Source organism: Balaenoptera musculus, chromosome 11, assembly GCF_009873245.2.
Source record: "Balaenoptera musculus isolate JJ_BM4_2016_0621 chromosome 11, mBalMus1.pri.v3, whole genome shotgun sequence".
Lineage (NCBI taxonomy): Eukaryota > Metazoa > Chordata > Mammalia > Artiodactyla > Balaenopteridae > Balaenoptera > Balaenoptera musculus.
The window spans coordinates 69,594,742-69,621,434 of record NC_045795.1 but is presented as its reverse complement, the minus strand read 5'-3'; the positions used below and the strand labels follow the sequence as shown (position 1 = coordinate 69,621,434).

The following is a 26,693-nucleotide window of genomic DNA, read 5'->3' as shown; positions in this document are numbered from 1 at the left end:
TTTTGAATATTCCTGCTCAGGAAAACTAAAACAAGTTTAACATTCTCTTTTCATGTTTATTCTCTGGAAAGATATGGATTGGACACTTTTCAGAATACACTATAAGATGCACTTAAGCAATGAAGTTACTACAAACATGCAAAAATGGCTCGAATGGGCAAGGAAAGTCTTTTCCACCATTTAATTCTTTTTCCTTCCTTCCCCATTATGGCACTGAAAATCATAATGAAACGATGAATTAGATTTGTATCAAAAAAAAAACCTTACAATGTACACGAGCTTCCAACATTTAAAATAAAGATTGTATGTTTACTTTCTCTCTAAAACACTGAAATGTCTCCTCAAACATCTACCCAGCAAGCAAGAGAAAACTGACAGTGTAATGAAGGGTGAAATGATAATGTCCTCTCCCCGTAAATGGAATCCAGCCAACTAGAACAATGCATTCAAACAGATTTGCAGGCATTCTGAATGGAGTTTCAAATATCCCAGCCCCCTGCACTTACAAGAGCCTGGAGTGGGGTCTCCCTCTAGACGGGGGCAAGTGACCATTTTAGACAGATGGAGGAAAAACGTACATCACATTACTACAGCAATTTTGCCACTGTGGAAATAGGAAAAGGAGATGGAGGAAAAACAACCACCACCACAATTTGGCAAGGCAAACTGGTGAAACACACTTAGGGTTGGAAAAGACAATTCAAGGGAATGTAAATGAAGACTTGTCAATTACAAATCTACTATTTAGGACCCTCAAATATTGTTGTTATGGATTGAATGTTTGTGTCCTCCCCTTAATTTATATGTTGAAGCCCTTAACCCCAGTGTGTGGTGGTATTGGATGATGGGGCCTTGGGAGGTAATTACGGTTCGATGAGGTTCATGAAGGTAGGGCTCTTGTGATGGGATGTATCCTGATAAGAGGAGATGTGAGAGAGCTGCCCTCTTTCTCTTTCTTTCTGCGTAAGCACAGGGAGAAAAGGCCACGTGACAGACAGCAAGAAAGTGGCTATGTGCAAGCAAGGAAGAGAATTCTCACCAGAAACCAAGTCCTGCCAGACCTTGACTTTGGACTTTCCAGCCTCTAGAACTGGGATAAAAATAAATTTCTGTTGCTTAAGCCACTCAGTCTGTGGTATTTAGTTATGGCAGATGGAGCTGACTAATACAGTTCTAAGTATGCAAACATTGTACCCTGCTTAGTGGACATCTGATAATACCTAACTCTGTGCAGACACCCCTTCGCTTCGTTTGCAACATTTCACTTCAGAGTTTATTCAACAGAAGCACACCCAATCCTGCCAAAAATATATGTACGAGTCCATTCACTGTAGCACTCTTGAGTAGAAAAGAGATTAGTAACAGCATAGTGTCCAGCAAAGGGGGGACTGGTTAAAAAATTAATGCCAACTATAGAGGATGGAATGCTCTGTTTCTTCAGATACACTTGATACAATACAAGTATAGAAGCAAGTTGCGAATAGTCTGTAAAATAGGATTCTATTTTTGTGGGAAAAAATATGTGTTCATATATATACAGAAAAATTTGGAGAAGAATATGTGCCAATGGAAAGGGAATGGAAACATTTCTGAGTTGTTTAAAATTTTACATATGTTGCTATATTAAAGCAATCAATACATTAGAGTTACTGCTAATTAGTGGTTCCTTTTATGACCTCAGGCTTTTAATATAAATTCAAACATATTTGAATCCCATTAAGGGAATAGAGTTTCATGATTTTACTATAGAGGCTTCAAATGAAAAAGTTCAGAGTATCTTTCTAGTTGTCGAAATAATTATTGTAAATAGTCTTGAAGCTGATCATTTATGTTGAAAGCTAACAAACAGATGTACAGTGAGGTTAATGGGCCCTCTAATGGGTTTCTTTATATAAGGGGCCAATTTGGGTAAAAAAAAATGTTTTTTCCTTAACTGTTCATATAATAACTGGCATGTCTACTTTTAATTATCTTAATCACCCTCTCTTCATTATTGAGTTGACACTGTTTGTATATCTAATGAATTTACAGAGATTATTTCAATCGATTGGTTTGTTAACAGAACACTAATCCTGACTGATAAAGGATTCACAATGTAATTAGCTAGCTCTTCTATTATGCAAATTTCTGATACTTCTGTAATGAGTAGTTAAAGATTAATAAGAAAGATAGTCCCAAATTAGCTGCTTCTTATCTGTAAATGCTTCAGGATGTGTGGGGATCAGCCCCGTTCTTCACATACTCACAGTGAGCCTGGTAACTAAAGTAACTTTTCTTGATTTGGAAACCCAAAGTTCTGTCTGAAAAATCTCCTTCAAAGAGCTATGCCTGAGGCCATACAGTTTCACAGTAAGATGGTTGAGTGGTGTCAACTACATTTTCTTCATTCTGCCTCAGGAAACAGGACAAGGGGAACCTAGGACAGTTTCTGAGTCCTCACTGTGCCACTTCTTCTGAGTGTGTGACCTAAAGGCAGTAGCTGCTACCTCCTGGCGCCTCTGTCTCCAGGCTACGCGGTACAGAGCTCGGGTGAAGATCCAATGAGATCATCTACACTGGGACAACTTGGCAGTGGTGCTCCATGGAAAGCAGCTGCTGGTATAACTCATTCAACAAGGATTTAAATTACTATTTGCCAGGTACTGTCCTAGGACTGGGGATAGAGTTCAGTGAATAAACAAGACAACCTCTGTTCCCACGGAATTATTATTCTCTTCCTTTTCTTTTTAGGGCTTTTTAAAATCTGAAGCTATTAAATCATGGTGCCCTGCTGTTGTGCTGTTGTGCCTTTTTGCTCCAAGTCTCATCAGAAGCTGGCAGGACACTAATCGAAGCAATCCCCTCTGCAAGCCCAGTGTCACTTCAATACCCATGCCCTCTGCCCAGTGAATAAAAGTGGATGTTATGCCCATGCAGAAGGCTGCCAGAAATAGCGTTCCATGATGACACACTCTGCTCAGGGGCCCGGAGAAGCCATGCAGACACAGGAACAGCATTCTTGGAGCATGTCCATGCCACTCATTCTTCAAATAGCAGCCCTTCTTTCATACCCTAACACTGGCCTCCTGTGTACCAGGCTTGGGTTATCCTGGAAGGGACCCTGGGGCGATGTGACTGCACCTGCATCACAGCTGCAGGCTGAGGCCAGACTCAAGTGGTTCACCCCAAGACGCGGCATTGTATGTGGCCAAATTAGGATTCAAAACTAAGTCCCATCCCTGAAGCCAAGCTCTGTCCTCTCACCACACTGCCTCCACTGCCTGCTGCAGCCACTCTGTGTCCCAGATAGAGGTGATGTGGAAAAGCACAGGTGACCATCACACAGGAGCACCCAGCTAAGTATTCAAGGAAAACAACCAGGCTCATTGCGGCTATCATCTTTGGAAAAGAGTGGGACGGAAATAAGGAACATGATGAGACTCATACCAGAGAACGGGGGAGAAGAGGAAAAAGAACTGGAGATGGACTCCTGAATTAGTGCTCCTGCCCAGGCAGTGTGTTCATGCCCGGCTTGGTTCCCGGATCTCCCACTTCCCAGCTCTGTGACCTCCACAAGTTACTGACACTCTCAATCCCTGCAACCTGACTTGAGAAAATGCCAAAACCACCCCAAACACGCTACAGCTGCTGTGAGGAATGAAGATAATACCAATATGAAGAGTAAGCAAATGGCACACAGTAGGCACTTAATAAATGCCACTTTTGTTTCTGAAGCTGAGATAAAGTACTCTATGAGCCTTAAACTGCTCTCTACATTTTCGTTGTCTTACCATCATGATTACTATTACTATCATTGCCATCAGACTAACTTAGCTTAAAATTAATTTCCACATGAGAAAATCTAGTAGTTTAAGGAAAATCTTGCTAGGTCTAATTCCCCAAGGTTCTGAAAGGGCTGGTTCTCCAGGAAAACTAAATCTGGTGCTACTCTTCCAGATCATAGTGCCTGAGTGCTAGGTGAGAAAAAATGTGCTCAACTGCTTTCCCAGTCCCCGAAACCCCTCCAATACCACGATTCAGTGAACTCACATGGGACTAATGAGACCTCATCCTAGGGCATCTAATGCTATGTATACAAAAGCAATAAGAATGTTAACTGCTTGCTGATAAAAGATCACATGAACTCAAGTGCAAAGAAGCACAAAACAGCTGCAATTACGGCAATTATGTTGAAGAAGTCGTCATCCCCCAGCGTATCCAAAATAGATGAGACTGTTTGCTTTGCGATCGTCAGACGGAGCCCTTTCATGCTGCCACTGACATCCACTAAAATGACCACGTCTTTTGGAGAAGTCGCTGCCTGGATGTACCTAGATCAGAGGAAAATTAAGTAAAAATGAATCCTGAATCTCTGCAAGTTTTCTCTTTTAAAAAATAACTAAGAGGTTTGACCGTTTCCTACCATTTTCGGTTCCTGCAGTCAAAGGCAATGACTCCATTCTCATCTGGTTCCCATTAATCCCTAGAAGAAAAATGGAGTTATAAGAAACCCAGAAACTTCAAATATTTATTCACAGCATTTCAAGGCTGCTCTGCTTTGCTGACTGAATGAACAGGGTGAAAAATCACATGCAAACACCGACCCTGGAGCTCATCACATGCTCCATCACCAACTCTGGGAAGGTGTTTTAGGGCTGGAACGCCATAGCAAACATGGCCTTAGCTCAGGCACTCCAAGATCTGCTAGAGAGTGGTGACATCTTTAGTAACCCACTGTCCATCAAGAAAGGACATGACTCCAGCCCCTTCCCATGGCTAATGATAAAGTTAGCCAAGGTCATTTCTCACTGTCCTTCAAGTTGCTGGACCTGGCTGCATCATTCATGATCTCTGGGGCAGAGTCAGGCCCCGTCCCTGGACCCAGATAGGTAATGTCTAGGGCACGGGGGGGTAGAAAGCATTCAATATGTTTCCAATCTCAGAATATACACAAGTCTGTTCTCTTTTCAGTTCTGTTTGTCTGGCCTTCTACACTGAAATGAAATAAAGGCCCTAACTATACTGCCTAATAAAATTTGAATTTTAGTCTTTGAAGCCTGGGGGTTTTCTCCGTACGTAAAATGGGATCCAACATCCTTAGTCTTATGGCTTGCAGACTGGTCAGGATATGTCCAAGGTTCACCTTCTCTATTTACAACTTAATCTTTATGAATAAACTTTCATTTAAAAAGAAGTGTTTGCTGCTAAAAATAAGATAGAAATCATTGTTTTCAAACCATCAGTACTGCTCAGGGATGGAGGATTAGAAACAACAGATTTGGAGTTAAGAAAATAAAACAGAAAATTATTTTCACAGGAGAAAATCCTGACTTTGATTGTAGCACTGAGATTCTCCTTTCCAATTAATAAGGGCCAGTTTTCTGGACCACACTGGGCTAATAATAGGCACGTGCTTAAGATAACATCACTAAATTATTCCAGAGATAATCATGAGATGGCAGCTTGTAAACCAAAGAGTCATTTTGTTTTGTCCTCCTTGTACCTACATTTCCCACGTGCAAATGGACCTAATTTAAAGGTTCTCTGTAACAAATCGGAAAACAGAAGTATGAGAAGCCATTGCCAATTGAAGGTTATTAGGTAATGAAGATAAAATAAAAGTGACATAATATATTGTACACTAAAGGAGAAGAATGCAATTTATTTTAAAAACATCTGACATACTACATTTGTATAAAGCCAAGTACAGCTAGGATGACAGTCTTCACACATAATGAAATTATATATATAGTGAGGCTAGGTAATGTTCCAATGTGTAATTCCACAAAGAACTGGTTTGAGTCCAAATGAAGAGAATTTTTTTTAATGTGTTGACGCATGGTAGACATTCAGTGGACATTCCTTGAGTTGAATTGTGGCCAGTGTTCTTAGACCACAACCATATCTGATCATCCTCCACCTCACCCCTACTCTGCCACCCTTCCTCCATCACAGCCTTATCACCGAGTGCTCCACTGGGGGAGAAAACATGCAATTCTGTTTTACTGTCCTAGCATTTAGGCCAGGGCCTAGGAAGAAGGAATTAATGACACTCAATGCTCTCCTTTTGGATTGAGGTCCTTTCCCTGCAAATGGGCTTGTAACTCCACCCATGCACTGCTGAAACTTGGTGCTTTTCAAAAAGGCTCTAGGGAAAGAATCCTTCCTTGCCTCTTCTTAGCTTCTGGTGGCTCCCAGCAATGCTTGGTGTTCCTTGACTTGTAGCTCATCTTTCCAATTTCCTACTCCGTCTTCACGTGGCTGTCTTCCCTCTGTGTCTGTATGTCCTCCCTTCTCATAAGGATACCAGTTACATTGGATTTAATCCTAATCCAGTATGATCACATCCCAGCTATATTAGATCTATTTCCATGAAAGGTCACATCTGAGGCTCCAGGTGGACATGAATTTGGAGTGACGCTATTCAACCCACTACATGTAAAACACGTAGGACTTGTAAAACAAAAATGAGGGGTGGCCACAGGGTAAAGAAGACAACCCCCGGGCACAGAGAACCATGTCTGCCAAGGTATAAGAAGAGCATGTCAAGTTCAAGGAGCTGAAGGAAGGCTGGTGTGGCTGTGCAGAGAGGATGTCTATACCAAAGAAAGAGCCTGGGTGACAGCAGGAACCAGGAGGCCCACGCCCTTCCTGGTCAGGACAGGAGGTACACACTAAGGGGATGAAGACAGTGCTTCAACACAGTTCTAGGCACAGCTGCCCTGGATATAACAATAAAGGTCACACTTTGACTCAAAGACAGGGCTGTATGGGCCCTGGAGGATCATCTCACCCACACCTAACCTTTGGGCCCAAATCTTCATTTCATAGCAGGGACTCCAAGGCTCTGAAAGTTCAACAGATTTTCCTGAGATTCCTAGTTAGGACTGGGACTTGATCTCCCAAATCCCATGCCACCATTCTCTTCCTTACACAGGCAGTATAAGGAGGTTCCATGAGAATTTTCTGTATGTTAGTGTGAGTTAAGTGTGTAAAAGTAAAACTGGTTTCCATGCCATGGGAGGAACATCTGAGGGCCTTTAATCTGCTTATGTTCATCTTGAACCTTTGCTGCTGGGGCAGCAAGAGGCAGCATTTACCAAACTAATCTGACCATTGAGCCTTTCCTTTCCCAAGAATCTCACAACAAAATGATTTAGGAGACAAACTTCAGGAAACCCTGTCCCAGATGGTACTATCTCTCCTAGGACATTTCAGCATTTTAGTATGTAATTTTTTATACACACAGATATTTTGAAAATGTTCAAGTAATCAAATCCCAGAGAAATAATAGTTGGTTCATCTTAAATCTCTGAGATCCAAGGAACTGTCACTTAACCAAGGAGTACCCTCAGGAGCCGTATCATTTCCGGAAGTGTCAAATGCCTCATGGGATCCCACCCAGGCTGGCTGGGGCATGAATCTCAAGATAAAAGGAACAATGCAGTTCAGCAGCAGCTTTCACTGCCATTCAGCCTTCTCTCGGCGGCACTCCAGACTTCATGACCCGCATCAGTGATGCCTAGCCTGCCTTCCTCAGCTTTCATAGGACAAGGTCCCTAGAACATTCAGCATATCCACAGGTGAAACTGAAAATAATGTCAAAATCTCTACTGCAGACTCAAATGCTCAAATCTGATTAAATGTAAAATATTGTGCAATATTCCTATATACTATTGTTTCTCTCCCAAAGGCATTATAAACTAATATTGGAGGGAAATTAATTTCATCTAAGGCAACATATGTCTTCATAATCTTCTCGGTACATGAAAATGAAGAGTAGGGCCAACAGAGCAGGGCCTAACTCAGCATCACCTGAAAGTCAGGTGATTCAATGAATGTGTTCCTTGCTAGAGCTGGTTGGAACTGGGTTTCTGCCACTGGCAACCAAAATCTCTGATGAATGCACTTCCCCACAAGAGGAAGTTTCGTGAGGGCAGTGACCTTTTCTGCTTAGCTCACCATTTTATCCTCAGGGCCTCACACAGGGCTTGGAACAAAGCAAGAACTCAGGACACACTTACGTAAGAATGAAGGAACGTCCCTTCTGCTTACGACATTTACACTTACCACTGATTCATACTATTGTACCACTCTAAACATGAAAAGAAGCATCCTAAAAAGAAAAAAAAAAAGAAATCCTAGCAATAAAAGCCCATGGATCCCTCATCTAACAATCATTTTATGTCCAAGAAACAAGAGGCGTACTCTCTGTTCAGAACCAAGCACTGAGTGAGCACTGACATGTATCAGGGCAGTGAAGCCCTTTGGAGGACTGTGACCTATGTCTTTATTCACAAAGAAAATATGCAGAAATTTTACAAAGTCAGAACTCTGCCACCAATATCATAAAAGAACTGTAAGCATTTCTGAGTCAACTATTCTGATTCTGACTGATAAAAATCTTGTACATAAATTAATCTCTCCAATTAGAGAAACCCTTTATGAGGATTTTCTTTTGTTATGGACTGAATGTTTGTGTCCCACCAACATTCATAGGTTGAAAAACCCCTATGTTCTGGTATGAGAGGTAATTTCTTTGGGAGGCAATTAGGTTTAGATGAGGTCATGAGAGTGGAACCCCCATGATGGGATTAGTGCCCTTCCAGGAAGAGTAAGAAACACCAGAGCTTCCTCTCTCTCCCATGTGAGGACACAGGAAGAAGGCAGCCGTCTGCAAGCCAGGAAAAGGAGTCTCACCAAGAACCAAATCTGCCAGCACCTTGATCTTGGTCTTCCCAGCCTCCAGAACAATGAGAAATAAAATGTCTGTTGTATTAAACCACCTAGTCTGTGGTGTTTTGTTACGGCAGCCCGAGATGACTAATACATCTCTATTATCAGATTTCAAATTTGAAACTTTCAATTTAGTTTGAAGACTTCCTGCTGGTGGAGACAACAGATGATCTGTGGTTTCTTCTTATTTGCTCCACCTTCATCCAAATGCCACGTGGTAAGATGTCCTTGTGGCTTCCCTGATGGATCAGCCCCCCACCATGCTCTATTTTCACAACATCTGCATTAAATTTACTCTCTGTTGAGTGTATCAAAGCAGATTGCAATTTGGTGACACTGGAACTTTAATAGACCACTGTTTATTATAATGTTATCTTTAATAGAATGCTTATTGTTTAAATTTCTGTGAGCTCCAGGAGGAGTCATGCATGCCCTGCTGAACACAGCTCTTGGGAAATGTTGAATAATCTGGCAAAGCAGGCACTTGGCAGGCAAGTCTCAGGGGACAGATGCTAAGTGCAGGGCAAACAACTCCTGAAGGCAGAGGCTGGCAGTCTCTGTGCCTCAAAGTGGGAAGACATCAGGTGCCTAGCCTTACTTAATGAAAACATAAAAGACTCCACTTAATTGCTCCAAGATTATGCAGGGCGTTTTTTTCCTTCTTTTAGGTTGAGCTTGTTAATTTCTACAGCTGTGATATTGGCACAATTGCAGCCTCCAGTCCTGTTTTCACAACTTGTAAGCAAAATTAAAACTTCCTTTTTTAATTACAATTCAAACCAAGCCAGAATTAAATTCCTGTTGCAAAGCAGAGGCCTGGGAAGACCCTAGAAGGAACACTTGTTCCAAAGTCATGATGGACAAACTCTGACAAACACATTCATTTGAAGGTGCTCTTGGTGGCACTGATGTCAGTAGTGCTTTGGCCATTTCAACCTCTCCCTCTAGGAGCAGTCAGCTTTAGAGTAGGGAAACCTAAGCTCAAATGTTTCCATTTCTTACATTTTTCAGTCAGAATTTAACTCAGCCGATTATGGATTACTCCTTTCCCTGGTAATAATAACAACAATAATAGTAATAGTAGTAATAGTAATAAAAGCAACCTCTTGTCCAGAAAGATGAAATATGATACTTTTCACACTCCAATTCCTCACTTTAGGTGGCGGCTCTATGACTTACTCTATTGAGGAAGATGCTGAAACCACATGTAGATCCAAATGTGGGTGTGCACACGTATGCAGATGCCACACTGCATTCCTGTCCTGTACCCTGACAACAGATTTAATAGATTTGGACTTAATCTTTCATTTTCTTCTAAGGGAAGGGAAAAAATTGTTAACCCTGAACCCTAAAGGAAAATATCACAGGATCAGTAACTTGAATCATAATTCTCAATGCAGGGATACTCACCTGGATACTGCCTAAAAAAGCCCTTTGCACTTCCAAAGTACTGCCATATGAGACTCGGGTCACGATCAAAGTTATCTACAAAAACTTTGTTTAGGGATTCGGACCAATAAACCCCATTGACAATTGCTGGATCTGGGGAAAAAAGTGGGGGGGGGGAGAAGAGGAATGTTACAAACCAAAGTGAAACAGAACCCCAGCTGGCATCCCACGTAGCTGGCAGATATCACCATGGGGCCCGTCCTGCAGGAAGCTGTGAAGAAAGTAATAGCTCCCGAAATGTTTAGCTCCTGGGAATTCCATACATCAGAGCTTCCCCATCCCGCCTGAGCCCTCTAAGCCACCCAGGAGCCTCTACTGATGACTCCTTATTTGAAAGGCACATCCCCTTTTGGGTAACTTTCAATCTGGCTGAGCAAATAGTTCCTGAGAAAGCAAAGAGAGACCTTCTTAGCATTCTGTTCTACTTTTCGGCTCCTGAGTCAGAACTCAGCATTGAAAACAGGAAAAATGTGTTTTCTGTCACTGCAGTCACCTCAGCCAACGCAGCCCTGTTCCAATTCTCTCCACCTCTAACTTAAAAGTATGCTTTAAAAATAAATAAATAAGTAAATTGGAATTACATAACTAAATCTCTCTACCTCTTTTGTTCAGCAGATTAAGAGCTCCATAAGGGCAGGAACAATCTTGCTTTGATCTCCTGCTGCACACCTTTGACCAGCACGTGGCAGAAACTCCAAAAATGTATGGATGGATAAAGAGATGAATGGATGAATTGATGGATGGATGGATTGATGAATAAAAGGTTGTTCTCCAATTCCAGACAACTATCTACTCTCTGCCCTGTCATCCCATGAGCAAATGTCTTTCCCTCACCCTTGGGAGCCCAAAGATAACCCCTTGTCTTTTGTCCACAGATGAGAATTAAGAGTGAAGACGAAGACAGAAAATATATATTTCTTGCAGACTGATCAAAGCATGGTGGATCACTGAGGATACTCTTTAACTGTCCACTTTTTTTAAACCTTGGAAGATCCTGTTTCAAAATAATGCAACACTCAGCAAAATTTTGTTGCAAGAGTATAGATAATTGTCCAGTCCCAGTATGATGAGGGTAAGGATGACAACAGGATGAGCATGTTAATAATCAGGAAGAGGAGGAGGAGGAGAAACCTTTGCTGAGTCCTTCCTGCAAGGCAGGCACTGTGCTCATCTTCACTCCTGTCACCCCACCACAGCCCTCCATAGCAGGTCCACTGATGTTCTCCATGCTATACAAGTGGAAACGGAGCACCAGGAGGTCAGGTTCTTTCCTAAAACACCCAACTATCAAATGGCAAAGCCTCTTATCTGTGATTTCCTTATTTGTAAAATAGGGATAATAATACCCAATTGTTTGGCCTGTTTGGAAGGTAAAACACATTGACAGAAAGGGACTAACGGCCATAGGCATTCACAAAGTCATCAATGGAGCTAGTCCATTCCCCTGGAGTCCAGCACCCTCACCAGAATTCCCTGTGGAACTGTGAATCACAGTAACCCCACTGTGGCGTCCTCATTCCAAAGATCCCTCCATACTACGCAGACAGGGGGTATGGGGACAGTTTCCATCAGTCCAGCCCGTAAGTTGCACAGCAAGCCACCGAAAAAAGTAACTCTAGAAATGCTTATGTAAATTAGGTACACTGCAAGGAAACTCACTGTTGGCACTGTGCTAGCCACTACTCCTCCCCAGCTGCCTGCCCTTTGCCAGCTGGCTGCCCACAAGATGTGGAGGATGAGACAGCCACGATATGACGCCTGACCCAGTGGACAGACATGGCGCCTTGTCTTACTGTCTTAGCTCCAGCCTGTCTCATTCTTTCAGACCACTTACCCAGATTCAACAGGCAATTGGGATTCTAACTCTCATCTCAAGGGCAAATGCTCTAACTCTTGTAAACTATAATAAACCACATCATAGACTGGGAGAGTGAAAATGATCAAGTCAACTTTTTCCTGTAAAGTAATTTTGAGTAAGACTATCCTCACCATCCTGGAAAATGGAGTTCTTTATTGTTCCTGTCCAAGCTTAACAATAATTACTGTGACTCACTCTTTGCTACGAAAGCCACTTAAATTAATCCACGAAGGTGCAAATACAATAATGACAGTGAAAAATCCATGGTTCTTGCCTCTTCCATCAATAACTTCAATTATAAAAACCTTCCACAATTAGAAGCGAAAATTCCATTTCACTGGCTCTCTGTCTCAACATGTTAAGGAGTTCACCAGTTTCCAGTTAGACAATTCTTTTTTCTTGAGCATGATTTCTCTGGGGGTAGTAAAAGGCTGCCCATAGCTCCAGATGGCCCTAGTAACCTAAGATTGTTCCTCCCTCTGGGAACTGTGAGCACCTTCAGAAATGAGAAAGAACTGTAGTGCCTGAGGATCATTTCATCCACTTCATCTGGATACCACATCTTGCTCTGAAATTATGTCTCTTTAAGAAAAGAGGGCTTCGGTTTTCCCAGGGTATGATGAATAAGGGAAGTAGAATCACTAAAAAATATGGTCTAGTTAAAATAATCTAAGGGGTTTAATGGACTGTATTAGCTTCCTGTGGCTGCTGTAAGAAATTACCACAAATTGGGGTGGGGGTGGGGGCTTAAAATAACAGAAATTTATTCCAGAGGCCAAAAGTTCAAAATCAAGGTGTTAGCAAGATTGGTTCCTTCTGGAGGCTCTGAGGGAGAATCTGTTCCATGCCTCTCTCCTAGCTTCCGGTGGTCGCCAGCAACCCTTGACGTTTCTTGCCTTATAAACACATCATTCCGATTTCTGCCTCCATCTTCACTTGGCCTCTGTGGGTCTCTGTGTCAAATCTCCCTCTCTTTTTTCTTTAAGAAAACCAGTCACCCTAAATTCAAGATGAGCTCATCTCAAAATCTTTAGCTTAATTACATCTGCAAAGACTCGATTTCCAAATAAGGTCACATTTGAAGGATGTACTGGAGGTTAGGACTTGGACATATCCTTTAGAGACCACTATTCAACCCATTACATGTACTCATACTCTCTTAATTATCCTATACAATATACCCATATTCTATGGTTGTTAATGTACTGTTTTTAAAATCTCAGTTTAATAGATGCAGGCCTTTTTCCTAGTGAAGGACGTTTAAAGGCCTTCTCCCTTTTCTTCTTTATGGGAACAATTCAGATTTTCACATCTGCATTGTAATTTTATGAGCTTACAATTCTTCCTGACCTCTTTCAATGGGTCCTACCTGTAGTGCAACAAACTGGACTAAAATCATTTCCCTTAATGTTTAGTGTTGTGTCAATGCCCAGCCTCTCTGCTCAATAAAGTGAACTCCACGTAACATGGTCATTTTCCCAATGTTCCTGTCCATTATGCATCAACTTATGATTCATATTGGTCAATATCAAGTCCAGGAATAGCAATTCTTCCTCCTGTTTCCTCTACCTTCTGAGAGATTAAATTACCTCCAATGCCAGTCAAAAATCTATCAGACGTTCAGCTTTTAGTAAAACAGACTACTAGCAGAGGTTTAGAGAGTAAGAGTCCCACACCACCTTTCTGATCAATTTGCAATTTGTATCTGAAAAGCACTCACACATTCCTGCTCTGTCTTTATAATACATCATACAATCCATCAAAAAATCACATTTGTAGCTTCCTTTTTTATTTCCACCCAGTAACTGCTCTCATCTGTGCTTTCCTCTGAAGCTTGCACTTTGCTACACAGGGGTCACCTGATGTTGCAGATGGCTAACGTTCTCTCTGCACACTCCCCCTTACACACATGCACACACATTTCCTTTTAGTTCTATTTCTGTGAATGAGTAGCCATCGCATTTCAGTCCTGAGTTCCATCCTCCTGTGACCTATCTGAGATGATCAGCCTCAAGCAAATTAATGTATGTAGAGCACTTAGCACAGCAACTGGCACATACAAAACACTCCATACATACTGGCCATTATTTGCTCCATGTCTTAGCAAATAAATAAGGTTCCAAGAAGACCCCCAACTTTCCTCCCTGTTCTCTGCTGCGTGCCTCTGGGCAGCACCCCAACGTTGCAGTCACCAGTCTGGAACTTGGGCTCTGGAGCTGGAATCCCAGGTTTGAGACCTCACTCAACACTTGTTAGCTAATGGCTTTGGACTTGTGACTTAACTTTCCTGTGTCCCAATGTCTCCATCTGTGGAAGGCAAATGAGAGCAGCCCTCCCTCAAAAGTTGGTGGTACAAGGCACATAGGTGCCCAGCAGCAGGAGGGCTCCACCAGGAGGGTACATCACCAGTTGCAGCTCTATGGTGAGCCCCCGACTCCCCACCCAGGGCAGTCCAGCTGTCCTAGGACCATCCAGGTAAGGCTCTACCTATGTGTCTTCCTCCCTTCCTCAAATTATCAGGGTCAGGCACTCTTGATGATTCTTCCATTTGTTCATTCGATTAATATTTATTGAGCACCTACTATCTCAGGCATTCAGCACTGAACCAGATAGATCGTGAAGCTGACATTTCAGTCTGAGGAGGGGAGACAAGGGAAAAGAAATGAGAATTCCAAATAGAAATGGGTGTGATGAAGACAAGTAAAAGGGATGGTAGGCTTGAGAGTTACCCTGCGTGATTAGTTGGGGAAAGGGGAGTTACTCAAATTGGGCGGTCAAAGATGACCTCTTTGAGGAGAGCCCTGAATGCTAAGAAGGCATCAGCTCAAAAACCCCTTAGCCAGCAAAAACTTTCTAGGCAAAGAGAACAGCAAGTTCTAAAGTCTGGAGCTGGGAAGAAACCCATGTCTTAGGGAACAAAACAACAAAGCCACAAGTATTACTGGAGCCTTGTGAGCAAAGGAGAGAGTTACAGGATGGGGCTGGAGAGGTGGGCAGGCCATGGTGAGGATTTTAGCAGATCAGCAAAGTTTCCTGCCAAGTATACATTTTCTAACAGACGTAATCTGTGCTCCACCAGTGCCAAGGCCCATCACGCTTTTATTCATGGTTCAAAAATCAAATTTCTTTTCTTCTGAAATCTATAGCCAGCATAGCCTACTTCCTTTTTCCAGGACACACCCTTCAAACAATCAGGATCTTTATGGATGCCTTAGTATTTGAGTTTCCTCTCCAGACCTCAAAGTTACCTGATACTCCCTTCATCTTTTTTCTCAATATCATTTATTCTCCAGTGAATTAGCAGCACTGTATTAATTTAAACTTGCCATTTTCTACCACAAAATATGGGTCCATTTCTAGAAAATCTGAGCATACATGAACAATTATAGGCTAATATTGAATTACAAACTACTGTTACCCAAAAGCCATTGTTTGAAGGGAAGGGGCTGAATTCATGTTCAACTGGGTTTTGAAGTATGGCCCTTGTAAAGAAGGTATTTATTTCTGCCTTGAACAAGCTGGAGGAAGGATCTTGGGCTTTCCTAAAGGTCTTTGAAGGTGTGTGTCTCCTGGATATAAAATTACACCAGCACAGGGATTACTGGGGGCACTGAGTCCACGCAGTTTTCCTCAGCCCCGCATGCTGGACCAGATTCAAGAGGAGAATGGCTGGAGAGGTTTCATGTCTCCCGTTTCAGCAAGCAAATGACGTCTCTCGTTCATTCTAAATAGATCATAGATTAAATAATGAATACTTTTGATGCTAATTATCAAGCACTTAATATGTATTGGAAAATAGCCCTTAATGTGTGTTGAATTATAAAATAGATTTATTAGCAAAACATTTATCCTTCCTCTAAACTTAGTGATGTGCTAGATATTAAATGCAGCTTGCTTTTCCCAAATCTGGAGGCGTTTTCTGGCAGTCCTGGGAAGAGAGGGATGCGGAATACTCATGGCCCAGTGCTGAACCACTCTGGATGGAGCTGGGAAGCAAAGTGAGTGGGGAACCCAGCTACCAGTTTGGCAAAACCTAGAGGGTACCTTAGACTCTCAGCCCATTGCCTCGATGTGCTAGACTTCAGGAGCTCATTCCCCAGTGGGATTTCCGGTCAATGACGGAACTTGTTTGTTCGGATTTTTTGCCTTAAATATATCAACTTTGAATAGTCCTCCTCCCTTAACATATTTAAATTTTTGTGGAGAAACTTGCATTTCTTCCTCCTTGTCATTCTTTATCCCCCTGGAATAAACCATTCCTAAGTCTTTGTCAGAGATACTAAGAAAAAGAAAATTATGTGATAGAAATCAAAATAATAATGATACTGATAGCAGCAGAGATTGCCATTTCTGGCACATTTATAATGTGCCATGTACTATGCAGGACAGTTACAAACTACTCTTCCTAGCCCTATTTGACAGATGAGGAAACTGATCCTCAGAGCATTGAAGTCCATTGCCCCAGTACATCACCTGACCAAGGTAGAGATTAGCTAAATTGCATGTTGCGTCCAAGCTCTTAGATGGAAGAAGACTGGAATGGAGGCCTCAAACTCTATTACTCACCAGATAGTAAGGGGTGAGGGGAAAAAGGTGGCATGGGAGGTGCAGTCAAGGTAACACGTGGCTCAGAGCAGGCTGTCTGCCCCCAGCTGTCAACAAACAAATGAAGTGGGTGGTCCCTGGAGGAGGGGGCTGGGATCAAGCTTTCTTGGAGATCCTGACAGCATCTTCACACCTAATGCTCCAGGCATGTGTGTAAGTTGAAGAGGACATAGTGGATAAAGATAAGGTAGAGCCTGTCTGCAAGGGTCCCCTAATGCATCCCCCTTGGGGTCTCTGCTGCAGAGCCACAGTGAAGCTCTCTCATCACCATCAGCATTTGGATTTGGGGGCTGCTTGCAGAGGGGACATTTACAAGGCATAAAATCTTGGATAAGACACTCTAGAGTGAAGATAAGCATATCTCATGGGGCTTTGGATTCTAAAGTGGCATCTGATAAACTGTAGTTAAGCTGGTATCACTAATTTAAAACACCTCATTTGATATGTGATCTTGTCCCATTAACTGAGTCTCCCTTGAGGTCTCTAACAAAGAGCTGAAGAATCAAAGCCTACTTCCTCCCTGAGGTTTTGCTCTGGTTAGAAAGGGAATAAAACTCACCTTGGACAGGTTCAGAGATGCGGTGAGCACAGCCACCCCTTTCCCACCAACAAGTACTAGAATAACACCAGCCTTGCAAGACCCTTGCTGCGGCTCTCTGGAACCTGGCATCCTGATTGCAAATCTGTGCTGAATTCCAAGGCAAGATCGTACACCCTGACCCAGAAGTTTCAGTAGTTTCTGCTAACCCATCACTCAGAGACTACATCTCACTGCCCAGTGCTCTAAGATGCTCTGGTCTGGCCCAGGATCCATTTTCAAATCTGCTTCTCCTCCAATTCCCAACTTACACCCACATCCCCACCCTGGACAATCTTATTGAGGCTTTTCTTTTCTTGTTTCATTTATAGTAGCTGTTCCTACTGCCATTGTACAACCCATTTAAAGTGTGTAAATCATGTCATATTTTCTAACATTCTCCAAAGCATTTAGCCCCTGTACCGGATGTAGTATGTATTTCTTCATTCATTCAGAAAATACCTGCTGAATGACTACTGTGTGCCAGGCACTGTGTTAGGATTTGGGGACAAAGCAGTGGGGAAAACCAGGCAAAGCCTTTAACTCAAAGGCATGTATAGTCCATTGGGGAAAGCAGAAAACCCAATAATTATCGAATTAAATATAAGATTACAGTTATGATTAGTATCAGAAGGGGCAAAACATGATGTTGGGGAACATGTTCTTAAGCAAGGTCTTCCTAACACATTATTGATCAAGCTGGAATTTGAGGAATGAATAGGCATTAAAAGTGGGGCCGGTGGGGGCTTCCCTGGCGGCGCAGTGGTTGAAAGTCTGCCTGCCAATGCAGGGGACACGGGTTCGAGCCCTGGTCTGGGAAGATCCCACATGCTCCGAAGCAACTAGGCCCGTGAGCCACAACTACTGAGCCTGCGCGTCTGGAGCCTGTGCTCCGCAACAAGAGAGGCTGCGATAGTGAGAGGCCCGCGCACTGCGATGAAGAGTGGCCCCCACTTGCCGCAACTGGAGAAAGCCCTCGCACAGAAACGAAGACCCAACACAGCCAAAAATAAATAAATTAATTAATTAATTAAAAAATAAAAAAGAAATGGAAACTTTGTTATTGTGATTGGCACTGTAAATCAATACAACCATTAAAAAAAAAAAAAAAAAAAGTGGGGCCGGGGGTGCGGGTGCAGAGTGGTCCTGGCATTGCCAACTGCAAGTTTAAGTACCTGGAATTCAGAGGACAAAAAGCTTGGGTGGGAGGGATCGGGGATGAGAACTTAGCAGGACCTTGAAGACCCTGGGCTGCAGTCTGCTGGCAATCTCAGGAACAATGGAGGCCCCTGGATGGTTTGAAGAGAGGGCAGGTACACACTCCTTCCATTTGGAGAGCAACCAAGCAGAGGCAGGAGAGTGGGGGTGGAGGGACTGTTTAGAGGCTCCTACTGTCCTTCCAGGGGGACAGGATGGTGCCTGCACTAGGGTGGCAGGGTGGCAGAGTGAGAGGAGCCACTGGTGTAGAGAGGACAAGCTCACCAAACAAGTTTTGCACTCTGAAGGCAGGTGTTTATTCCAGAGGTAGAAGCTCTCTTCTGCATCGTCCCAGCATCCAAGCAGGGCGTCCTCCACAGTAGGAAGCCTGGAGGACAGTGCTTCAGAGTACTGCATCCTAGGGGAGTTCACCCAAGGGGAGCTGGCATGCTTCTTAGATGGCACACAAATGGGAAAATCTACTGATGGAAACAGGGAAGAGTTTGTCCTCCAACAGCTGGATTGTCACAGATTTGCAAACACCAATTTCTCTGTTGCAACAGTCCTCAGAATGTACATCCCAGCCAGCTGTTCTTGCAGTGTGTCCCTAATTGATAGAAGTTATTCATAAGCAGCATGAAAGAGTGGGAACCATAAGAAAAAGAAATCCTTGACCACACATTTGGGTGTTGGAAACCTTCAGCATGACTTTTTCTGGGCACTGCTATGGGCTCACACAGTGCCAAGCTGCCCTACATGCCTCATTCACCGTCATGCTCACAGCTCCTGGGAAGGCGCACACTATTTCTGAAGGGTGGGAGAACCGAGGTCCTGTTGGGGAAAAGCTACACAGCCTGAGATGGGCTAGGCTGTCCTTTCGCCTAAAGTGAAAGTGTCCCTCAGAAGAGGCAGAGCAGGGGGCATGGGGAGAGAGTGGGGTGGGGCTCAGAGACACTTAGTCCCAGGCCTCTGTCCTAAACACACACACACCCACCCCACTCAAAGTAAAGCCAAATAAACATACCCATTCAGTCAACAAGCATTTAAAATTACCTAGGGTATTTGAAGGCTTGTCCTGTGTTCCATGGTGGGGGGCATGGGGGAAGCGCACAAAGAAACAATTCTGGAGAAAACTGATGTTATGACAAGTCACACACACAAAAAGACAACTCCCAGCTAGAGTACAGAACCTATAGCTGTCATTATTTGGTAAGAACCCATTCCTGATATTCACTCAGAAAGTCTCCTCTCATTCCAAACTTTCAGAAGAGAGAAAGGAATTTAAACATTCCTCCCTTCCATCTTGTGGCTCCCAGTAAAATATGATTTTGTGAGCCTGCCGTCTGCACTGATGCTATCAGCTTTTTATTGATATTTAATATAAACACAGCTCCGAGGCTAGCAGGTACCCTGACAGGGTCTGAAATATAATTGCTAGGGAACTGTACAAACGCGTGTAGCAATTAAGGAGCTGTCAGGGATACTGTCGGTGTGAAGACACAGAACTGCGTCTGGACAAAGGAAGGCGCTGAATCGGAGGCCGAGGGAGCAGAGGGCTGCACAGGAAACAGGGTAGCGTATCACCATCAGCGGGCCCAGAAGCCACAGACAGGCAGATAAGTGGATTGTGGACATTCAAAAAGGGAAACAGAGCTAAGTGTAACTTCGCTGTTTGTTTTTAACACCCAAAGGCAGAGAGCTGACTCTCTTGCATTTGCTCTGAGATTTATATGGAGAGACGACATGCAGCCTTGAGTCTGGCTTCTGAGAGAGGCCCAGGTTGGGGCACGGAAGGGAATTAGTATTCTGCACTGCTTTTAAGAGATGTCACAGGGTACCAGCCTGAAAAATTGGCTTGTGGGTAGGAAAGATGGGGTGGATATGGATGAAAGGTGAGTTCTGAGTGAGGAAGAAGGAAATATGAGCCAGCTGGAAGAAGAGGCACAGCAGAAGGAAGATTTGAGCTGAGCCTTGAGGAGGACCACAGAACTCCTGATCTGCGTTTCAGTGCAAGTCCTGCCCATATCTACACTGTCATCGATTTAACAGGCCACTCAGTGGTGGCAGGATGGGTATGGTCATGGTGATGGAGGTGTAGACACATTCTCCTCTTTGTACCAGGATCTCGTCATCCTTTGAGATGCTGGAAGCCTTGGTCTTTGTAAGTGGGTGCAGTGGGGTGAGGAAAGGCAATTGTCTAGTGAATGGCCTGGGTTTGGGGATCAGAATGACCAGGTCTAGTAATGGGTCTTTTATGCCTTAATTTACTTTTAAGTTCCCAGAAAAGAAGCACCCTTTTCCAAATTTGGAATGCTGCTGCCAGATATATGAGCTACAAGTAGCCACTGAAATAGCAGAATAAAATTTTAATCTCTTATTTCTTGAACCATGGATGGAAAGGGGCTTATGCCCTGCCCTCACTCCCTTCTCAGAACACACACACACACACACACACACACACACACGCACACACACACACACACCACATGCCATCCTAGGTAAGTACTTTCAGGTAGAACACAAAGGAACTTTTAAAGACTTTAGCCTTTGTGTACTTCATTATGTTAGAGTAATTTTAAGCAACACATCAAACCCATGGGTACGCAGATTATTACTCAGAACGAGGCTAAATTTATTTAGGTGAAAATAAAGAGTGAGTCAGTTTAAAGAAAAACATCAAGTAATCAAATAGGCATTGGGCAGAAACAGATGAAGACATGAGTGTGGCCCATGAATGACTGGGGCTGGGGAAATGTGGCTCCAGTGGCTCAAAGCTGCCATGCTCATCACCTCTTCCCAGTTTCCTGCCTAAGTAACTCACATCTCAACCTTAACAGCATCTACACCAGGGTGTAGGATGGCAGGTGAAATGTGAACACATTCCTTGTATAAAGAAAACTGTGGTTTTTCTTTAATAAAATATAAATGATATATCCTCTATGTCTTCCAGCTCTGAAACTGACAAACTCCTGAAGGCATGCAGCCCCAAGAATAAGAAAATGTAGTTGTGGTCACATAGCCAAGGGCATTTCTAGCTTGACACCGCTAGAAACATGTACAGAGGAGTCAGAAGTAGGCCTGAGAAAGGGCAGAAAGATGCTCTAAGAAGCAGACAATGTTCTCGGCAAATAAACTGCGGGGAAGATCCACCCCCTCACGGAGCTCTGTGGAGGAAACCAATTTCATGCCAAGGTGGTTTTGATGGATATGGCACCAGGGGACTGGGTTCACATGGCTAGAACATTATAGGAATTTGCTTTTGATGCTCATTTTCATGCAAAGATCCTCTGGTCGTAAGCTCTCCCCACCCCCAGCCCAACTGTACCACGGCAAGTTCAAACTGCTCCCAAAGAGCATGATATCCACTAGGAATAATACCAGCTTCCAATAATGTTGGCCAAGAATTATTAACAAGGATGTTCCAGCCATCTTTCCACCAGACCTCATTCACCCCACAAATGCTTATATCAACTATTTTTTTGGCTTGTTGAACAACAGCAGTTGGGCCCAATTAATTGAGACAAAATGATTGAGTTTATGGACCTTCAGCGGCTAATGCACACTAGATCCTGAGTGGCAAGGATGGGTATTTGATGGTCCCCTCCTCTTGTCAAATAAGCTCGTGAAAAATCAAATGGCATAGGTTTAATTCTATTCCATGATTTGTAACTAGATGAGCATATCATTTATTATCCAAACTGGATCACTTTTGAGGGGGGGTATTTTTATTAATACATAGAGATAATTAGTGTAAGTAGGTATATTGTTGGCAGAACAGAATGGACAGACACTCCATTTATAACTCACCCCATTCCACAGGGAATGGAACCGAATGACTCTGTGTGTGTGTGTGTGTGAGAGAGAGAGAGAGAGAGATCTCTGATGTGATCACGATGTGTATAACCAAAAAGAATTAGAGCAAGGAATCATTTTTATAATAATACATAACACCTTCTTTTAACACTTCGCCAATCAGTGTATGTAAGGCCATGGTCTTTTAAGTACTGGGGGCAGTTGGCTAGCTATGGACATTCAGCATGCTCCAGACATCAGCCAAAGTGTTTTACTGATGGGAGAAGAAATGGAAAACATTAATTAATCCACTAAATTGCTTAACTGGAGGCTACTTAAGACTGTTGCTACTGTAATTATGTCAATACACCCTCTACTTCTTCAAGCTGGGAATCTTTCCAATTTAAGGAACCAAAGAGCCAAATTAAAATACCTTTAAAAATACTGGCCCATAGAACTAAAAAGATTAGGGGTAGAAACGGCTTCAAGGGTAGGTTGGTCCAGAGATTGCCAACGGTTTCACCAAGGCTGTGGTCTCTGTCTTTCTATTCTGTGTCCGACTGAGCTGGCTCCATCCTCAGACCCTTCCTCTCACACATCCCGGCCTTTCACCCTACAACCCTTGCCCCAGCATCTCCAACGTTTCCCCTTATGGGGCCACAGGATTGCTGCAGCACTTACAGTCATCAAACTTTTTCCCACCATACTCACGGGTAGAATGTGAGACCTTCAGATGTCTCCTTACTTTTATTGACTTTGAGCATTGTACACCCATCCCTGAGCTAACCAAAACAAGAGTGGAATGAGGCATGCTGACTGATTGGCTTAAACATGCTAAGTCTTGGGTCTGATTTCAAGCCCAGCAGCCATGAAAGATGGGTTTCTGAAAGAAATTCAGAGTGGCACTGGCGGGAAGAGGAAAGAGAGGGTGCCAAACCAGAAACATCTCCTCCAAGTTTCCAATATGGTCACAAACACCCAAAGAGTCATCTCAGAGGCCACAAAACCCACGTGACTCGGGATTTCACCAAGCACTAATTCCGCTAAATAATTTAAATCTGGCAGGATCATTTTCCAAGTGAAGCATTTCCACACCACACCGGTGTACAAGAAGTCTGTTCAGTGTTCTAAAAGTGCATGGCAGATAGAAGAAAGTTTATCAAGGAAAGTTTAATGCAGAAGATAGATCTCTTGGGATGCAAAGCAAAAAATTCAAAGAAGAGAGAAAAGTGCTTTGTGGGAAATAATGCTGCAAGTTCAGAAGATTACATGCTACAAATAACAATGAAAAAGAAAAAAAAATGTTATTGCTACTAAAATAAAACCAACAAGGCCATACATATTTAACAGGAACTTCACCAAGCAAGAAGCCAGCTGCTACGAAAATGATGTATGACAAGGATGGGCCTTCAGAAACGGAAGCTGATCTCCAAAACTTTCAAGGACAGAGCTACTTAGAGATTTTAGCTGGAATTGTTTTAATAAGAGCATGCTTTTAAGTCAAGGCTTGACAAATCTTTTCTTAAAAATTTTAGTAGTCCAAACTTTATTATTTTCTTATTTGTGGAAACATTTATTCAGAAAAGTCTTCTAGCAATAAAGATGCTAAAACTTTTATATAGTGATGGTGGTTTATTTAATCAGTTTGATTAAACAGTTTCAAACATATTTTAAACGGCCAGAAGTAGAGTAAATCAAAACTCCAGTAACATTTTGAAGTCCTAACACATTTGATGACTAATTTTATTTCAGCAGTTAACTAGAAAGAGGACAAGCCATCTATGCAGATACTATCGAATTCAGCTTCCTTATTTAATCTGCCATGATTTCACCCCTTGGTCTGTTTGATTATTTTTAAATAGCTTGGTTCTATTTTGTAAGTGAATTAAAGGGCACGTAAATTTAAAGTTGCTGCTATTTCAATAGCATTTACATGATTAGAATATAACAAAGTGTGTGTGTAAGAACTGAAAGCTATGTTACTCACGGAATGTCCCAAAGCAAGGACCATCCATGATGCCAAGTCAAAGTTTACAAGGTCAAAATAAAAAAGGCTAGCTTGGTCACTGTGAGGTCAGGAGATGGGTGGACTCCATAGCAAGAACAAGAAAAGATGTGAAGAGAGGATAATAAAGTTTGTTTCAGAACTATTGTTCATCATCAAAGGTAGAATTGTTTAAGAGAAAACATGTTACTTAAAACAAATATTTAATTTAATTTAAAGTTGTTCAATACTTGTTCTCTAAAACATATTATGTATTTACCATGTATATATGGAGATCTTTTCTCTTACAATTGAATTAGGATAAGACATAGTTAATTAGCATATGGGATCAGTACAAATTCATAGCAGAGGGTCAATCCAATCCTTCTGAGCAACACAGACTATATAAGAAGAAAAGGAAAGAGAAGAAGGACAAGAAAAAATGGGCTCTTTCGTCTTAAAAGTAGTAGACTACAGTGCACATAGGGGTACAAAAAAATTAATAACTTTCTGAGTCCTTAACTTTCTCCAGCCATTGTCTTTAAAGCAAGGGGGAAAAAAGGTTCAAATGCTTAAAATCTCTCCAAAACTATTAGCAAAAACAATATGGAAATACATAACAGATGCACAAAGGCGTCTTGGGATGAATATATTATGGACCCACAACTGCAAATTCTAAAATCTACTTAATTGTGCCAAAGAGAAACATACGAAAGACCTTTTGATAAACAAAATGCAGACAGTGTTTCAAAAAAAAAAAATCTTGACGTCTTGAGCCAAGGACTATTCCTCAGCTGGATATTTCAGACTCTGACTAGACCACCAAAACAGGCTCTGCTGTCACGCTGGCCACCTTTGAGAACAGTAACATAGCTCAAGCTTTGGTCCTACATTGTGAGAGAGTGGAATAATAAATGAATTCTGCAAGAAGATTCCACTTGGGGCTTTTTATCTTAGACCAAACATAGAGCTCTTTTCTGGGGGAGAGAGTGGAAATCACCCTCTAAAAATAGTCTTATTCTTTCCCTTAAAAAATAACTTTTCATAATTAATAAAAATATCCTTAATATTTGAAAAAATCAAATGATCAGGGAGAAAATTAAAACCACCCTAATCCTGTTGATAACCATTGTTTACATCCTGATGTTAAAGCCATCTATTCCCTTCTCCATACATTTTATTTGTATAAAATGGAATTGTGCAGTATGCACTCCTTTACAACTTACACCCTTCCTTTTTGTTCCATTTATCAGTTTCCCAAGACATATACATCACCCTCATCTGTAACAGCAATACAGCATTCCGTTGAAAATGGGGAGAAGCAAAGGAGTCTGTTTTCATGAGTGACATTTTCAGTACTCAGAGTATTTGGAGGGATTCGCTTTAAAATAAATGAATATAACTTCCTCACAAGTGTAAGGAGAAAAGTGTTGGTGAACAGAGAAACAAAGCCTGTGTTTTCACTACAGAAATGTATACACATTAGCCAGTTCACCAGCTCGCCGTTCTTGGCATGCACAAATGATCCCCCCAAACCTTTCTCTCTCATCTTTCTCCTATAAACAAACAGTATCTCTGTTTCAAATTTTCATTATGAAATACTTTCAGACTTCAAAACATTTGCAAAAATTGTAAAAAAAAAAAAAAAAAAAAAAAGAATCCCATATACCCTTCACCCAGTTTCCCCAAATGTTAACCTCTTACTTAACCACAGTCCAATAATCAAAACCACACCTCATACAATATTAGCACCTAATCTACAAATCTTATTCAAATTTCATCCACAGGCCCAGATCCGATCCAGAACCACACATTACAACAGTTGTCCTGTCTCTTTAGTCTCCTCTAAATCAGGACAGTTCCTCAGCCTTTCTCTGTTTTTCATGACCTGGATGCCTTCACCTCCCCCTGCAGTCCTATATGAAACTGTCTACTGGGACTCAGAGGAACCCTGGCTGGTGTGTTGGGCAGCCATAACAAACTCCTCCAACTGGGTGGCTTAACACAGCAGAAATCTCTTCTCTCACACTTCTGGGGGCCAGAAGTCTAAAATCAAGGTGTCAGCAAGGCTGGTTTCTTTTGGAGGCTCCAAGGGAGAAACTGTCCCATGCCTCTCTTCTACCTTCTAGTGGTTGTTGGCAATCCCTGGCATTCCTTGGCTTGTCTAAGCATAACTCCAGTCTCTACCTCGATATTTACATGGCCCTCCTCTACGTTTGTCTCTGTGTGTCTTCCTCTCTTCTTAAGGATACTGGTCTTTGGATTTAGGGCCCACCCCAAAATCCAGTACAATCTCATCTCCAGATCCTTAACCGATAATATCTGCAAAGACCCTATTTCCAAATGAAGTCATAGTCTGAGGTTCCAAATGGACATGAATTTTTGAGGGGAACATCATTCAACCCACTAAAATGTTCTTCAATTCAATTGTTTTAAAATGTATGTTTTTGGACAATGACAAGGTTAGGAGTCCTGTTAGATAATTTTTCATCTTTTTATGAGACAGCATGAGTAGG

General features: G+C 42.3%; 1 protein-coding gene across 1 annotated transcript in view; it reads right to left on the bottom strand.

Annotated features, from left to right (window-relative positions):
- Nucleotides 1-26,693, bottom strand: part of CACNA2D3 (calcium voltage-gated channel auxiliary subunit alpha2delta 3) — a 768,110-nt gene that overhangs the window by 406,417 nt on the left and 335,000 nt on the right. Inside the window, 3 exon segments of the mRNA XM_036869418.1 lie at nucleotides 4,160-4,310; nucleotides 4,403-4,462; nucleotides 10,122-10,257. Coding sequence (XP_036725313.1) covers nucleotides 4,160-4,310; nucleotides 4,403-4,462; nucleotides 10,122-10,257 — 347 coding nt within the window.